Genomic DNA, 18,671 nt, shown 5'->3' on the forward strand with positions numbered 1-18,671 from the left:
TATTTGTTCCGTCGGATTTTCTTTAACCCCTCTTTTGATGTCTTCTTTATGGAACTTTCCATGGTATTCCTTTAAAGAATGGCAGAATTTATAGAACTGTGGCTAAGGAAAAATGTCATGTCTTCTTAAATATACTACAAATTGGAAAGAGACTCAGTATTTTCCAGTGAGGACAGTTAGAGCTGTGCTGTCCAATAGAAGTATAATTTAAGCCAAGGATATAATTTAAAAATTTCTTCTAGCTACATTAAATAATTAAAAGAAGTGATAAAATTAATTTTAACAGTAATTTTATTTAAGTCAGTATAAGTATTATCCTTTCAACATGTAATTAGTGTAAAAGTTGTTAATGAGTTTTTTTACACTTGTTTTGTAAACATTCTTTAAAATATTTTTGAGCAAGTCTTCAAAAGTCTTCAGAATCTTGTATTTTACATTAACTGTCCATCTCAATTTGGACCAGCCTCATCTGTAGGCATAACACAGACTTAGAGGTACTCTTAACAGGTTTGGTTTAAATGAGGCAGAATAGAAAATGAAGCTGATGGACAGAATGAGATTTCTGAGGGCCTTGATTTTAATAATCAATAGTGAATTATTAGGACAAAAGTAGAAAATAGAATAAGGGGTAGATGGAGTCAAAATAGGTAGCATAGAAAATAATCTTAACTGCTGTATACAGAGGGACATGAAGTCTTAGTCATTTATTCAGTGCAATAGTCTATATTAAGATGGTAGATGCTAGTGGTTTTCATTCTAATAATAACTATAGTATTTATTTTATTTTTTTAATACATTTATTTTTATTTATTTATTTATTTTTGGCTATGTTAGGTCTTTGTTGCTGTGCGTGGGCTTTCTCTAGTTGTGGCGAGTGGGGCCTACCCCTCTTTGCGGTGCATGGGCTTCTCATTGCAGTGGTTTCTCTTGTTGCAGAGCACGGGCTCTAGGCGTGCAGGCTTCAGTAGTTGTGGTGCACGGGCTTAGTTGCTCTGCGGCATGTGGGATCTTCCTGGACCAGGGCCCGAACCCGTATCCCCTTCATTGGCAGGTGGATTCTTAACCTCTGCGTCACCAGGGAAGCCCACTAGTATTTATTTAAAGCACTGTCGGGCACTGTTCTAAGTACTTTGAATGTATTGTATTGACTCATTTATTGTGTGACTTTAAGTAAGTTAATCACCTTCATTTTATTGGGTCTCTGTTGTTTCCCTATATAAAAAATTCGAAGCTGTACTAGATAATTTCTAAGCTGCTTCTTAATATGGAAAGTCTGTGTTTTGGGGTACATTGATGAGGAAATTAGAGTTTCTATTCTCAGGGAATTTATAATCAAATAAAATAGGTGAGGTGTACCCACTTCATTAAAATGCATAGAGACAATAATTAGGGCCTTAAGAGAACTATAAAATGCTGTGAGAATTTAAAACTATTTACTTGACTATAATAAATTCACAATAAATGTTTGAATTAGATTGAATTGAATAGTGACAGTTGGTGAATCAAGAGAAGTTTTGTGTATGGGATGGCAGTTAATGTAAGCCTTGGGAGGTAGAAGTAGATGAGGAGGAGATGGCATGGAGTAGAAATGAGCAGTAACCCAGATAATGGAAGAATGCGAGGCAAGAAAGTAATGTGTGCGTTCAGAAAACAATAACAAATATACTTTGATTGTATTTTTAGGAGGTGTCAAGTAATATTGCTGTATGATAAGTTGGATTCAAATCTTAGAGAATCTTCAATAGCCTACTAAGGGTATGGTTGATCACTGACAATGAAATATGACAGGAACTGGAGAGACTGTGCTATGTATTTTTTAGAAACCCTACATCTTATGCCTATACCTTGTGTCGGTCCTGAGAATAGTTAAGTGCAGTTTTATATTTAAAAAATATTTCATTGGGCTAGAAACTTACAGTGCACTTGCTTTGAAGGTTTGTCATATTTCTTTTGATGAGGGTGTATATGGGCTGCGACTTAGGGTGATACAGGTCAGATTTGTGCTTTTTTTGGTATTTTTTTTTTTGTCCTCTAGTATTGTGCTTTATTTCTGCTGAGTCTTAATCCTTTGTGATTAAATGATGCTGAATAAGTTTATGTCAGCATTCTACATAAAGTGGGAGCCTGAGGCTTACTGTTTAAAACTATTAGTGTCTGTCCCAAGAGCCAGTACATAGAGCACAGATAACCAAGTGGAAAATCATAGATTTCTCAGAGGGATGGAAGTTATAAAGGCATTTCATTTAACTCTGTAAATACTAGAATCTCTCTTTTTTTTCTTAACTTGTGCATATTTTTATTAGCTTAGCAGACTAGTGTTTTTATGTAATGTTTGGTAAGTTATTTTAGTACAGTAGTTCAGGGAATTCATGAAGCAGTCACGTTCATCTGTCTAATTTCTTTCAGGTAACTTGCCCAGGAGTGGTGCTGAAAGACAAGGAGGACATCTATCTTAGCATCTGTGTGTTTGGCCAATACAAAAAGACACAATGTGTCCCAGCCAGTTTTCCACTGGTCTTCAATGCCAGAATGGTGTTTGAAAAGGTGAGTTCAAATATCCAATCAAATGTTAACCAATAAAAAATCAAAGTGGTTCCAAATTTTGAATAACACATATTACTATTGTTGACTATGCACTTTGATTTAATTCAGAAGGAGATTTGTAACTTAAATCTGGAAGCTTGAAAATAAATATGCATTATATTACACATTGAATCAGTTGCCTCTTTTTCGTGATGGATCAGTTTACTTCTAAAATTGTCTTAGTGGTCTTTATGTAAAATATAGCACCTTGAATTCTAAGTAATCATTTTCATAGAAGAGATGGGGGAGATATTAATAGGTAAGAATAGGTCATATTTTGCTTATGACTGTCATGTGGTGCTTCTTTCTATAAGTCTCTTTTCTTTTTTCCCCCCTGAATCTGGTGCTTTGGGGTAATTATTACCAACTGTATTTCTCACTTTTTCCTTTCCTTCTCTCCTTGTCTACTTCCCTCTTTCCTTCCTTCCTTCCCTCCTTTCTTCCTTTCCTCCTTCCCTCCTTCCTTCCTTTTTCTCCTTCCTCTTCTCCACAGATAATTACTGAGTACCTGCTCTGTTCCATGCACTGTTCTAGGCACTGGGTAAAAAAAACAAACATGCTCCCCTCTTGGAGCTTTCATTGTAATAGGTGAAACAGACAATAATCAAGTAAGTAGTAAGTGTCATGAAGAGAATAAAGGGAGGGTAAGGGGACAGAAGGATTAGGGGGATTCTTTATTTTAAAGGGTGGTCAGAGACGGCAATAACATTGAAACTGAGCCTGGATTATGAGACAGTATCAGTTATTTAAAGGTCTAGGGTAAAAGCATTCTAAGCAGAGGAACAGAAAGTATAAAGGTGTCTTGTTGGTAATAAGCTTGATGAGCTGGAGGAACACCAAGGAGGCAAGTATGACCGTGGTAACAAAGGGAGGACTGCTAGCAGATCAAATTGGAGAGGGAGGCAGAGCCAGATGTAATTTTTGTTTGTTGGTAAAATCTTGTATAGTGATCATGGGAAGCAGAGAGGAAGTGACAGTTCTCGATAATGTCAGAAGTTTCTTTGGTTGGGAAAGGAATATTTGGGGAATGAGAAGGAAAACACAAAAACTATTTCATATATGTCTTCCTTTTACGTTCTCTTCTCTATCCTGCTTCCCTCTGCCTTCTCTCACTATAGGTGTTCCCTGAAGCAGTAGACCCTGGAGATGTGGTTGCACAGCTTGAATGTAAGTTTTTAACTTTTAATTTCTGATTCTAAGAGATTTTAGAATCATGCTTTTTAATGCTGAGTTAGATAAAAGTCAAAAAGGGTCAAACAAGAACTTCAAAAATCTTGAGGTGAGAAGTTTTTTACACTTTTTAGAATTTTGGAATATACCTGGAAATAATAAAAACTACGTGTGCTGCAGAGAGATGGGGAATTTTTCCTTTTTCTGTGTTTGATCTGTGAATAACAAAAAGACTTATCTGAACTATTTATTGATTAAAATGATATGGGCTGTTAATGATGTAAGAACTGAGATTCATGTTAGGTGGGACTTTGCCCTGCAAACAAAAATATGTCTTTAATCTCACTGTATTGCAAATCAAGAGAGTAAATAATAGAAGACTGAAGTAATAGTAGCTTAAAATATATATGCTTTTGCATTTTGTATTATATGCAATATGTTAATAAATTATTTGAAAGTGACGTATTCAAGGCTGTGGTTAACAGTAAATTCTTCAAAGTACTAGGGATCAACTATAAAAAGATCCAGTTTTTTGTGAGAGCAGCAATGCAAAGGTATACGTTTGGGAATACGTTATTTGAGCTCTGAGTATGAAATGAAAAGCTCTGTTATTTATCCTTGTAATCAGAAAGGGATTAGGGATTACCATATTGGTCTAATATATAATTGTGGCTCAAAACGCCAACAATATTGAGCATCATCAATGTCAACTGTCCCTTCCATACCTTTTGCACCCTGTTGGGACTCTAGCAATATAGAAACATGCAGCCTGGAACCATGCTAGATAGAATCTGGGCATATGGGTAGAAATAGGGCTGGCTCATTGTTTTACCTTCAGGGAGTTAATCGTTTAAAGAACTCTTTATGGCTAATGTCAATATCATATTTATTTTTTATAGCTCTTCTTGCACTTGGTATTCTGTCTTCCACTATGGCAGACTAGTGAGGTGGCAACTTGGTGCCAGTGCGTAATGACTTTTAATTTTCTTGAACATCTTGTTCAGTATCTGGGAAATTGCGTATCTTAGGAAATATGAAGATAATTATTTCCCTTATCATTCTGAAATTCTTTTGTTAAAAAACATAATTTTTCCTATTTTATTTGAAATTTAGGGTCTCTAAGAGTACTTGGTGGTTATTATTATTTGGAATCTTTCTTGTCTTGATTTCCCTGATTCAGTTTTTCTCTTAGGTTTCCTCCTTCATCACTGACAGTCCACTTTTTGGTATCTTTCTCAAATTCCTCTGGCTTCACTTCTCTGATCTCTTTTGACTTAGTTTCTACTCTCTCCTTATATGATATTCTCCAAAGACTTGGCTTCATGTTTTACCTATCTTCTGATGGCTTCCACAGCAGTCTTTATCCCTGATCTCTCTTGTAAGCTTTGGGCCCCTTTTCTTTTACTTTTAATTTCCTCTCAGCTTTGCAGTTTTTTGTTGTCCCCTAACCTTATTAATATGAAAAATTAAAACTATACTAAAAGTGGAAAAGATGGAATGATGAAGTCTCATATACCTGTCAGCTTCAACAGTTTTTTGACATTTTGCCCGTTATATTATATGTTTACCCTGCCACTTAAAAAAATGTTGGAATATTTAAAAGCAAATTCTATACATACATTATTTCACTGCAAATATTCTGGCATGACCTCTAATTGATAAAGACTTTTTTGAAAAAAATATGACCACTATATTGGTATCATACCTAACAAAATTAATAATAATTCCTTAGTAACATCGAATACTTAGTCATTATGCAGGTTTCTCCAATTGCCACCACAATGTCTTTATACAGTTTGTTTGGTAAAAATCAGGATCCCATCAAGGCGTGGTTCACATATGTATATGGCTGTTTAGCTCTTAAGTTTATTTTTTTCCGTAGTAGTGTCCCTCACTTTTTTTCTTCCTAATGCCGTGAATTTGTTAGAAAAATCAGGTCCTTTAGAATGTCCTACAGTTTGGATTTGGCTGCTGCTTCCTCAAAGTGTTGTTTAGCTTATTCGTCACTTATATTATGTAAACTGAAAATTAGACCTAAAGGTTTGGTTCGATTCAGGCTTATTTTGTTTTTTTGGCAAGAATCCTTCATAATTGGTGCTCTGTACTTATTATTGCATCATATCAAGTGGCATATAATGTCTGATTGTCTTAAGTTTAGTGATATTAAGATTTATCTTTTGCCTCCAGGCAGCATCAGCCTGATTCCTCCATGATAAACCTCCTCTACCGCCTTTCATCGAACAGCTTCAGCATTCCTTGAGACCCGTCTTTTCATTAGGGGTTACCAAATGTGATTTTTCTAATACTGTTAATTTTTTCTATATGTGTTAGCTGGAATTCTTCTCTAACAGATATTTTCCTTATCAGCAATGTGATGACCCTGAAATACTGTTCTTGTAGGAAAGGTAGTGTCATCTTTCCTTTCCTTACTTTAATAGCTTTAGTGAGGTATAACTTACGTATCACAAAATTTACCCATTGTAACTGTAGTTAAGTGATTTCTAGAAAATATATATAGTTGTGAGCCGTCATCACAGTCCAATTTAGCATGTTTCCATCACCCCAGAAGTTCTGACGCCTGCTTGTACTCAGTCTCTATGCCCACTTCCAGTCCCCACAACCACTGATCTATTTTCTATCTTTGTATATTTTTCTTTTCTAGAAATTTTATATCAGTGGGTTCTTACAACATTTAGTCCTTTGTGCCTGGCTTCTTTTACTTGGAATAATGTTTTTGAGGTTTGTTCATGTTGTTCTACATATTAGTAGTTCATTCCATTTTATTTATGAATAATATTCATCTTGTATGGAATTTTTTTTCCCCTTCCATTCACCATTTGATGAACATTTGGATTGTTTCAAGTTTTTGGCTATTATGAGCAATGTTGCTGTGAGTATATGGATACATGCTGGGTTGTATCCTAAGTATATGTTTAACTTTTTAAGAAACTGTCAGCCTGTTTTCTAAAGTTACTGTACCATTTTACATTACCACCAGCAACATATGAAGATTTTCCATATCATCCCTAAGACTTGATATTGTTAGTCTTTTTGGAATATATAGATGTGTAGTGGTATCTCAATGTATTTTTTTGCTTGTTTGTTTGTTTTTGGTTTTGGTTTTGTTTTGCGGTACGCGGGCCACTCACTGTTGTGGCCTCTCCCATTACGGAGCACAGGCTCCGGACGCGCAGGCTCAGCGGCCATGACTCACGGGCCCAGCCGCTCCGCGGCATGCGGGATCCTCCCGGACCGGGGCACGAACCCGTGTCCCCTGCATCGGCAGGTGGACTCCCAACCACTGCGCCACCAGGGAAGCCCTCTCAATGTATTTTTAATTTGCCTTTTAATACTAATAATGTTGAGCATCTTTCCAAGTGCAGATGAGCTATTCATGTAGCTTTTTCTTATAAAATGCTTGTGCAAATATTTTGCCCATTTTTGAACTGGGTAGTTTGTCTTCTTACTGAATTGTAAGTTTTTTTTTGTTTTTAAAAATATTCTAAATATAAGTTCTTTATCAGATATATGATTAGTAAATATTTTCTCCCAGTCTGTGGCTTATTTTTTTCATTCTTTTAATGGGGTGTTCTGAAGAACAAAAGTTATAAAGTCCAGGTTATCAGTTTTTTTCTTTTATGTATCATGTTTTTGATGAAGTCTTTGCCTTACCCAAGGTCACAAAAATTTTCTCTTTTCTTCTACAAATTTTATAGTTTTATCCCTTACATTTAGGCCAATGGTCCACTTTGAGTTAATTTTTGTGTATGTTGAGAGGTAAGGATCTATTTTTTCTTTGATAGATGGTACAAATGCTCAAGGAGATTCAAAGACCCCCTTAACTGGGCAGTCTGATAAATGGTCAGATACTTGAGTAACCTCAGATAAAATGCTTAGAACAGTCCCTTGCACACAGTAAACACTTAAAATGTCCCTTGTTTATTTTTATTGGTGGTGTGTTATTATTATTACTCTTATTATTGGGGAACTGCCAAGTTCCATTCATACCATATCTGCACCCCGGAATCACCAAGCTTCTGGGGAAATATATATTTATGATGTATAAATATAAAGTGATATTAAGGGCCAATGACATTAAAAGCCATATAGGGCTATTTTACATTCATAGAGAAGGCATTCTCTTTAGGGAAATGGTTTTAATCCTGGAATCTACCAGACTAAAATTAATTATGACTAAAGCCATTTCCTGGGAACCATTTTTAGGCGAGAAAGAGAATGAAAAATTTTCTACTTTATAGACTACTCTATTGAAACTGGAGTTTCTTCCTTTTTCACTGAAACTTTGTAGATTTTCTTCTACAGACACACACACACACACACACACACACACACAAACATACTCTGTCACACGTACACAGTACACTCGACCCTTGAACAACGTGGGTTTGAGCTGTGCAGGTCCACTTATACACGGATTTTTTTCAATAGTAAATACTACAGTACATGATCTGTGGTTGGTTGAACCTGTGGATGCTGAACCGCAGATTCGGAGGAACCATTTATATGGAGGAACTGATATGGAGGGCCGACTGTAATCTATATGCGGATTTCAACTGCAGGAGGATGGTCACCCCTAGCTTCTGCATTGTTCAGGGGTCAGCTACATACTGCCACAAATACACTGCCTGAAAAGCTCTTCCTACAGCTATGGATTTGCCTGCTCCCTCACTTCTCTCCAAGTCAGTCCTCAAATTTATCATTATAACGAGAGATCTTTTCTCACCAAAGTTTTTAAAAATAGCTCCCCCGTTTGGTCAATATCTCAATCTCTATCCCATTATCTTTAAGGTTATTATATCTTCTACACCAGAATACTTTGAGAGTAAAAGAGTGTGTTTTTAGTATTTCCACCAAGACAACAGCTGTGAAAAGGGTACTGCTCAGGGCAAATAGGGATGAATGGTCCTCCTGTTTTTCTTCCTAGCACTGATATATTATTTATTTTTTTATTTTCTCTCTCATTAGAGTGATAATTTCATAAGAACATTGACTTTTCCTTTTTTGTAGCTGTTGTGTGCATATGACAATACTTGACACATACTAGGTATTTGATGTTCAAGGAGTTAAATAAAATCTCATAAATGCATCGTATAACTGCCTCTCATTACTGTTTTCATGAGTGTTGGAACTGTCCTACCGAGAGATACCTGTTTGTAGTATACAATCCTTTGATTAGGAGATGTATTTTGTATTTGAAAATTTGTAATATAATAATAGCTGCTCTGGCTTCATTCTCGTTTGGATAAAGAGAAGATGCGATCTTTCTTTATATTGCAGTAGATTACTAGCTGTCCCTATTGTTTTCTCTCGCCTGTAGGGAAAAATAGCAGTTTCATTATAGCCTCTGCCTTTCAGCTTCTGGAAATTAGTGCTTACCTGGTGTCTGGGGTATTCAGAATGCTTTCAGGTGAAGATTTGAAGGCTGAGAATAAATCCTTCAGTGTCTATAAATGAGAGAGTCCCTGCCTCAGTGGTCAGGAGAGCTTGTAGGACTCAGGATTCATATTTTAAATCCATGATGGCAGATGCATTCCCAGCAGTTCGCCCTTGCAGTTAGGGCAGGTAAATAGGCATTTATTGGAAATTGTTATAGCAATTACTCTTGCTGGTACAGAGTGTTAATGGCATTCTGGCACTCTCTCTCAAGGTGTTTATGGTAGCTTTTGATTTGCTCCATGGGACTAAGATTTCTGGAGTACTGGAGTACATTTACTTTGTAACTTGGGTTGAAAGTACATGTGAAAATGACAATTTTTACAGAAGGAGGGAAATTGTCATTAGTTATAAGAAAGAGCAACTGTAAAATGGAATTAATTATACTATATGTTCCAGGAGATGTAATTTACATGAACCTATTATTTGGTTTCCAGGAACATTAGTTCTCTAAAAACTTTTCCATTAATAATTTAAGGTCTTTTCTTCTTGAAGTATTTTTGCCAAAATATATATTTTTAAATATAAAAGAGTAGAACACTGTTTATAGAAACTAGGAAATAGTTTTCTCTTTAGAAGTTAATCTATGTTCTTGTGATAAAATATAAACTAATTAAACCCAAGCAATTACTTTTCAGGCCACTTCTTTACAGTTGAGGAGTTTCAATAACAATTCTACCTGTATTGTTTATTTCATTACTTCACTTTGGCAGTGATTCATTGTGTCAATGGTAGGTTCAGAAGGTATATAGTATATTGACACAAATCTTAAATTTGTTTTCTATTTAAACCCTTTGTTTTTAAACTTTATACTCTTCTTGAGATCACTGATACTTCTGAGACCACTGATACCTTTAGCAAACTTATTGGAATTAAAAACTATATTTGGAAATATATTTTGTTAACAGCTGTGTTTATTTTTCTTCACTGTAATTTGTTCACAGAAATAATACCTGGCAATACTAAACACCCATGTAATATTTTGATTGACGTTTTATTGGCTGTATTCTGCTTGTGTTTGGCCCCTTCCAGAATGATTCTGGCTAGTGTGGGGTACTTTTGTTTTACTTATATCCCTTATAAAAGGGCTATTCCCTTCTTTGGCTTTATTTTTAACCTTTTACTTTCCTTTATGAAATGGTTTTTGTTTTTAATATTTATTTATTTGAAAAGAAAGTGGAACTTTTTCTTCTGTCCAATTTACAAGTACTGAATTTGCAGTGTCAAAGCAAGGCAAGTTCTTCAGACTGGAAAGGGTAAGCACATTGTGCACATGGTGTTAGAACTTTTCACCCAGAGAACTACCAGGCAATTAATTTTATTATTCTGTAGGACTTGCTGTCAGGCAAGGTGCATACATACATACATATGCATATATGTAAATATTAATGTCTTACCTTAAGTCTGGTTTTTAATTATATTGAAATTATATTTTTAATTGGTTATAGAATTATTTTAATTTTCTTCATAGCAGAGTTACATATAGTCTACAGAGCTGATTGCAAACAGCAGTCCTGTAACATCCCTATCCTCCATCATTTCCTCCTCCCCTAACGACTGCTTTTCTTTTTTTTAAAATTGCTTTTCTTTGTATTCACCTCCATTGTCTCCAACATGCTTATACTGCATTTGAAACGTTTGATTTTTAAATATTGGACATTATTTCTCCTTTCCCTTATGAAAAATGAGGATTTAAATAGTTTTCATATGTTCTCTCTTTGCTCTCAAAATATATACATGCCCATTTTCTGTCTTTCTCTTCTCTTAATACAGTTATATCATAATTTTAGATTATATTGTTAAGATCATGTAAAAAGTATTATGGCTGAACCATGTGGTATATATACTATCATACTTTTTCTGCAAGGATTTTGTTTTCACTTGAACTAATAATTACTTTCCTTTGCTTAGTTTTATAGTTTTAGTTTTTTTGTTTTGCTTAACTTAACCCCAATTCTCCCTCAGGTATTCACATTATTTTCTCACAGTTTAATGTTCTTTCACTTATGAATCATTTTTGTTTTTTTGCCTAGAGGCCTAAAACTTTTTAATTTATTTTTAAAGTGTAGTAATGTTACTAGAATATGTCCTGAAGTTGCTTTTTATGGCTTGGTACTCTTAGGTACAGTGCATTCTCCTTCATTTGTAGTTTGTAATCTTTTTTCATTTCTGTAAAGTTTCATGAACTATATATACCGTTTAATATTTATTTTCTTTCTTTGCCTTAGTGTTTTTCATCAGGGTCTATGTTGGATATTTTTTGCATGTTTAGTATTTGTTATTTTTACCCGTATTTTAAAATCTTTTTGTTTCTTTTTGATTAAAACAACTTTTTGTTCTTTTATTTCTTTTAAGATACTGTCTGTTGTGATTATTTGCTTTAGTTTAATCTTCGTTTCTGAAACAACTTCCTTCTCTATTTCTGCTTCTTTCCTAAGTTATTACCATCTTTCTTCTGTGTTTTTCTAAATTTGATTTATGTAGTTGCTTAATATCTTATATTACTTCCTTAATTTTCAAGTAGTAGATTATAGTTTTTATTTATTTTGAAAGCATGTCTTTTGGATGCTTTCACTGTAGGAACTTTTTTCTTTTGCTCACTATTATTATCTTTTAAACAAGAACTTGGTATGTGTTTGACTGTGATCCTTTTCTTTGCTCATTCTTAATTTAGATTTTTTCCCGTGAATTCTTAGAAGGAAGCGTGATTTAGGATAATTTTTTATAGCTTCACCAAGCTCCCTTATATAGTGTTCAAAGTATGGTGGCTTGCTTTCTGGAATTTTCTGCCTTTGTTCCATTCCACTTTTGATAGTTTTTTTCTGCTGTTGTTTCTTTTTCTGCGTTTTCTCTTTCTACATTTTTATCCTGTTTATTTTGTATTCTGTTCTCTACCGTTTTTCCTGGTTTCTTGTGCTCCATCCTGTCCAGGAGCCCTGGGTGTTCAGTTTCTGTAGTTCTTACAGGCTACCAGACTACTTTACCACCTTTGGACCTTACTGTACTCTTTTGAACTCACCTGCTATTGGAATGGACAAACACCCTTCCAATTTCAACTGCTTTTCTCAGATTGATCTACTTCTTCCTACTGAGTACCAGTTGGGTATTTAGAGTAACTCTTCCCAGGCCCTTTATACTCCCTTGCTTTCTTCTGCTTCTCCTGCGTAGATAGATGCTGATACCTCACAGGTTTTGTGGTTGCTGGTGGTTTGTCATCATCTGCTTTATCTTAGGGTTTGTAGAGATATCTTGTCATCTTATTTTATTGTAAATGTCTGTAGTTTTCTGCTGTGCAATTGCTGCATATGTTTTTATGGAAGGGAGGTTTGGAGAGACTTGAAAATTCTAGTCTTCGCTTTTATTTTGTGTTTTTGCTTCTGCCTTTCATATTTCATCAAATTATTGGCCATCTATTCATATTTAAGAATAGAAGACTGAAATGCTTTTGGAAGTTATGTGCCAGAGGTGCCTGGTACCACTAATTGCTAAGTCTGTTGGGGTTCCTCCTGGATGCAGATTGTCAATGTGTACTTTATTGTAGGTGATTTCTCTGGGTCATTTTATTGGAAATTATGTCACTATCTTTTTGTATCTTTTCTCTTCAGCTGGTCATATTCAGCAAAAGAATCATTCACATATTTCTTCTAGAGGCTATATACTTGGCGACCTGTTTATAGAACCTTGTAGTGGAAGAAGCTGTAGTAAAATCTCATTGTATAGCCCAGACTCTTAATCTACCTGTTTTCATATAGTATTACCCCTGCTGTCAGTTGTACCTGCTGTTTCCATTCCAGTGAAGACAACTACTACTACTATTACTTCTCCTCCTCTTTCTCTTCCTCCTAACCCTCTTCTTCCCTCTCCTTCTTCTTCTCCTTTCCCTAATAAACTTCCATTCCCCCCCTCCCTCCCGCCTCTGCTCCAACTCTCTAGAGAATAACTTCCAGTCACCTGCCTGGGAATGGGGAAGGGCAGTTTCCTAGTGGTGTAAATTGGAAGAAGGATCTGGGGTTTGACTGCTTCTTCAACTTTCAGTTATTACTCGGGTTTTTAACCCCACTGATTCTGTCATTTCCAGAGGTACCTAGCACCACCAATTGCTACGTCTCTTAGGAGTTCCTTAGTATAAAATGGTTTGCTTCTAAGCTTTCCTCTCTATTGGCTTAAGATTCTTTCTCCAGGCTGTTAACTCAGTTACCATTTTTGTTCAAACTGTTTTCTCTTTAGTTTTGTCATTGTGAGTTGGTATGTGTGTGTGTGTTTAATCCTTTTATTCTTTTAGTGAGGGTTCAGAAGGGAACAAAAGCTAATGCATACATTTAACCTACTATCTCTAACTGGAAGCATTCATTTGTAGCTCACTGAAATATTACAGTGTGAATACCTGTGTAACTACAACCTAGGTCAAGAATTAGAACATTGCCAAAACTTCAGAAAGCCTTCCTTATACCACCTCCTAATCTCTATTTCCTCTGTGTTCCACAAAGGAATTTCCATTTTAACGTCTAATATTGTCATTTAGTTTTGCCTGTTTTTGAACACTAAATAAATGGAATTGTAATGTGCAAATTCTTTTGTCCCTGGCTTCTTTTGCTTAGCATTTTGCTGAGAAACTGATTTGTGTTTTGATAACTAATTCATTTATCTTTATTGCTATATAGTATCTTCATTATGTGACTCTACTCCAATTCATTTATTCTGTTATTTACAGATATTAAGGGGCATTTAGGTTATTTCTAGTTTTTGCTGTTATGAATAAAGTTGCTGTGAACATTCTTGATTACATGCCTTGATGTTCATGAGCATGCACCCCTATTTGGAATATATATAGAAGTGGAATTGCTGAGTCTTAGGGTCAGTATGAGTAGACAATGCCAAACAGTTTTCCAGTGTTTCTCTATCAGTATACACGCTGCCATTGATGAAAGTTCTGTTCTCCACAGAACCCCTAGAACAGAACCTCTAGTTCTGTTCTCTCTTGCCAACTCCTGGCATTGCCAGACTTTTTCATTTTAGTCATTATGGTGAGTGAACAGTGGTTTCATTTTGCATTTCCGTGACAATAAATGACATCATCGTTTTTGGACATCTTTTTGTATTTGTGTGTGAAATGCTTGTCTTTTGCTCATTTCTCCTTTTGGTTGTTTATTATTTTCTTACTAATTTGTAGGACTTCTCTATATTTTCTAGTTAATAAGCTTTATGTCAGTTATATGTGTTGCAAGTAGCTTCTCACTCTGTGGCTTGCATTTTTAATCCATTAGTGATTCTTGTTCTTTTGGTGAACAAGTTTATTTTTAATATAGTCTGACTTAATAATGTAGTTTGATTTATTAATCTTTTCCTTTATGTTTAGTGCTTTTCTTGGGTCATGTTAAAGAATTTTTTTTCCCTACCCCAAGTTATGAAGATATTCTATATAATTTTCTAGAAACCTTATTTCTTTACCATATACATTCAGATTTACAGTCCCCTTGGCTCTTATTTTTATATATGGTATGAAGAAGGGGTAACATTTTATTTTTATTTTATGTATATCTAATTGAGCAATACCATTTGGTGAAGAAACTTTTATTCCCATTGCTCTGTAATGTTTACTTTATCACAAATTAAGTGCCTACATACGTGGATTTTTTAAAATAGATCTTCTATTTTGTTTCATGGTCCTTGCATAAATATTATGCTTTCTTAATTACTGGAGCTTCAGTTTTGGTATCTGGTAGTTTAAGCCCTCCAGGTTTATTCTTTTTTTTTTCACTTTTACTTATTTATTATTTTTTAATTGAAGTATAGTTGATTTACATTGGTGTGCCAGTTCTGCTGTACAGCAGAGGGACTCAGTTCTACACATATATACATTCTTTTTTAAAATATTCTTTTCCATTGTGGTTTAACCCAAGATTTTGAATATAGTTCCCCGTGCTATACGTTAGGACTTTGTTGTTTATCCCAGGTTTATTCTTTTTGAAGATTTTCTTAGCTGTTCTTAGTGTCTAAAGTATACTAATTTTAATCCTTAGTGTACCCTTCAATGATTATTCACATTTGTGTACATCCATAGGCACCATTCATCAAGATAGAGAACATTTCCAGCATCCAAAAAGGTCTCCTTGTGCCTCTACCAGTCACACCCCCCTCAAGATAATCACTATTCTGACTTTTGTCAGCATTGATTACTTTTGTCTGGTTTTGGAATTCATATAAATTAAAACATAAATATGTATTCCTTTGAATATGGCTTTTTTTCACTCAGCCAAATGTCTGTGAGAGTCACCTATGTTGTTGTATTTCAGTAGTTCATTCTTTTTTATTGCTCTTTAGTATTCCATTATGTCAATGTACTGTAATTTATTCATTTCTTGTTAATGAGGATGATTTTTAGTCTTGGCTTATTATGAATATTCTTATAAATATCTTTTGGTAAACATTTATACTAGTTCTCTTGGAGTGGAATTTCTGAGTCATAGAATAGGTGTATACTTAGCTTTTGTTGATACTGCTGAACAGTTCCCTAAAAATAATTGTACAATTCCTTTTGAGTACTGAACATTGTATGTGAAAAATTATAGAAGTAATTGGAGGCATAACATCATGCTGTCGTTCTCCAGGTAGACTTTATGTTTGACTTTTATTTCCCTTCTGTAGGCTGCTAGTGATACTCAGAATCCTCAATCATGTCAATCTAATGTCAGAGATTAAGATGATTTGACGCTGGGTTTCAATCCGTGTACAACACCAGGGTATTTCCAGTTCATCCTTATTCCTATGATGTTGTCTTTTAGAGGCTCTATCCAAACTGTGGAGAATTTATGAAGACCTGTCCTTCTTGGTATAGCCCCTGTAGTGATATTTTGCTTCTAGGTCTGTGAGACCATCAAAATCTCAGCAGCTAAGTTTATCCATCCTTCATTTGCCATTTCTGGAATTAGCAGATGCCCTGGGGGAGAAAGCAGCTCCAATGTTTGGCCCATCTCCCTGGCTTTTCTTCTCCTAGAACTTGGCCCTGTAATTCTTCACTGCCGTATTATCTTCTCTGTGCCTTCAAGTGGATTTTAAAAAATAACTTGACCTGATTTTCTTAGTCTTCCTATTAAGATGATTGGTCTGCTTTATGTAAATTGCCATTATTCTGAGGCAGAAATCTGTTCCCCCTTAATATCCTTTCTACCCTCAACCTGTCTCTGTACTCTCCCATTTGTCCCCCCCCATTATATCTGTTTAATTTTTCTAAGTATCTGTATTTGGGCTAGTAGTGCATAGTTAATTATTACAGCTTTATATAATCCATGTTCTTTTCATTTAATAAACACACACTTATATTCCTACATGTTTATTTTTCTAGATGAAATCATTTTTAAAATCATTTTTTAAATCATTTTTAAAATCATTTTTTAAGGTCTAAGATAAACCTCTTTGAATTTTAATTTTATTTTGGGAGAATTGGCATTTTTACATTATTCATTCTTCCCATGTAGATAGGTGATGTATACTGATTTACTAAAGTTATGCTTTCTTTCAACATATTACCAAGGTTTTGGGGTATGTGTGTGAGTGTGTGTGTGTGTGTGTGTGTGTGTGTGTGTGTGTGTGTCTGTGTATACGTATACTTGCCATACAGTTCTTATTATGTTTATTTCTAGCTGTTATATATTTTGTGGCTTTAGAGAATAAGGTTCTTCACCTAATTTTCCTTTTCTCCCTTTGTTTATGGTTGATACACAAGAAAGTGATAAAAATATTTATTGTGTATCCAGTCATTTTGCTGAACCTTCATATTGAAGACTGCTAATGTCTTTTCAGTGTATTTCAAATATTTATCCATGATTAGTTTAAATATTAAAAAATATTGTTAATTTGTCTTTCAGTCAGAGCATGTAGCCTATAATATTACTGCTTCTTGGAATTTATTGACGTTTTCCCTGAGCATCTGGGATAGGAATCAAATATAATCATGACATGGTTGCTTAGAAAGGTATATCCTTTTTGTGTTGGTAAAAACATTTGAAACTTTCTATATCTTACTTTAACTTATTTATTTCATTATGTCAGATATTACATCAAAGCTGACATACCGGAGATTCTTAATAAATGTCCATTCCCGGGTCAGTGCTACAACTTGCCTTCCTGGCTTTTTATACTAGGTTAATTTGGTATTGCTGATGGGCTTTCATAACCTTCAGATTGATGCTAACACAAGTTATTTCTCAGTGCTACCTTTCAGTCCTTTACTTCTTGGAGAACTTCCTTTTTAATTTATCTTGTAGATATTTTAAACATATTCATTTCTCTCATTAGATGTCTCTGTTTAAACTCCAGCCTTCTTAAGATGAACAGATGACTGCTTCCTACTTCACTGACTAAAACTGAGGCCATGTTAGTGAATCACTTCAGTTTATTCCTCCCTTGTCCTAAAAGTCATCTACATTGTTTCTCATTCTTATCCCCTTTCTCCTGGTCCTGGAGGATGAGGTTTCTGCCTTCTGCTCAAGATTATTCTACTTGTCCCTCTTATTCATCTCCTCGTGCCATCTCTAGTATCTTGATCATTAGATTTTTTTTCCCTCTGTGTTTGCAATGTCTCTCTTGCTGACCCTCACACTGTATAAATATGTTGTATGTTTACATCTTTAAAAGATATTTCCTGTCTTCATCCTTACCCTCATTTAGCTACTATCCTATATCTTTATTCTACTCCTCATTCAAAATATAACTTCCTTACCTCACTGTATATTTTGTAAATTACTGCTTTCTAGTTCTAGTAGAATTGTTAATGAAAACAGTGCAGGCTGAGCTCAGATCTCAGTTCAGGAATTTATGTTTGGTAACCTTAACCGTTAGTCTCTATTTCTTATCTGTAAAATGGAAATAATGGCTTGCTTGTTAGGGTTGTTTTAGGGATTTGTTTGAAGCTCATAGGAATACCATTTAGAGAACATCTTCTGACACACAGAAGATGTTCTCTAAATGGTAGTAAATACTATTATTTTGACTACCCATATCCTTTTTTAAAAAATGTAGTTTTCTACTTTGTAATAACGTTTTTCAAATAGTTGAGATTACAGAATAAGTGACATCAGAAAAAATATAGTGTTAGTATGTTTATCCTGTTTGTTTAATTTGTTTGATTTCTAATAAAATTTTATGTTTAGATATTTTCTAAAGGATAGGGTTTTACTTTGTGGTCAGATATTATAATTATTGTAAGTGCAATAGACCAGGTTTCTTAAATGCCAGTCTCTTATTTCAGTATCATCTTTAGCATTAGTTCTTTTCTGTTCTTCCATTTATTGATAATAGGATGAGAAACAGCATGATGTATTCATGGAATATGCTGTGTGATTCAAGGGGTGATAGAAAAGTCTTCCAAAACAAAAGTTGCTTATCCACTGGCTTATGATAAAATTTGTTTTTTTAAACTTTTTGATTGCCTGCGCAGATTCAGTCACTGTGAGAGAATATAGGGG

General features: G+C 34.6%; 1 protein-coding gene across 2 annotated transcripts in view; it reads left to right on the forward strand.

Annotated features, from left to right (window-relative positions):
- Positions 1–18,671, forward strand: part of SPATA6 (spermatogenesis associated 6) — a 157,601-nt gene that overhangs the window by 21,618 nt on the left and 117,312 nt on the right. For both annotated transcript variants that reach the window (XM_012534469.3, XM_004273888.4), the window contains exons 2-3: positions 2,407–2,544; positions 3,702–3,750. In XM_012534469.3, coding sequence (XP_012389923.2) covers positions 2,407–2,544; positions 3,702–3,750 — 187 coding nt within the window. The remainder of the gene's footprint in view (positions 1–2,406; positions 2,545–3,701; positions 3,751–18,671) is intronic.

The sequence above is a fragment of the Orcinus orca genome, chromosome 1 (genome assembly GCF_937001465.1).
Source record: "Orcinus orca chromosome 1, mOrcOrc1.1, whole genome shotgun sequence".
In the NCBI taxonomy this organism is placed as follows: Eukaryota; Metazoa; Chordata; class Mammalia; order Artiodactyla; family Delphinidae; genus Orcinus; species Orcinus orca.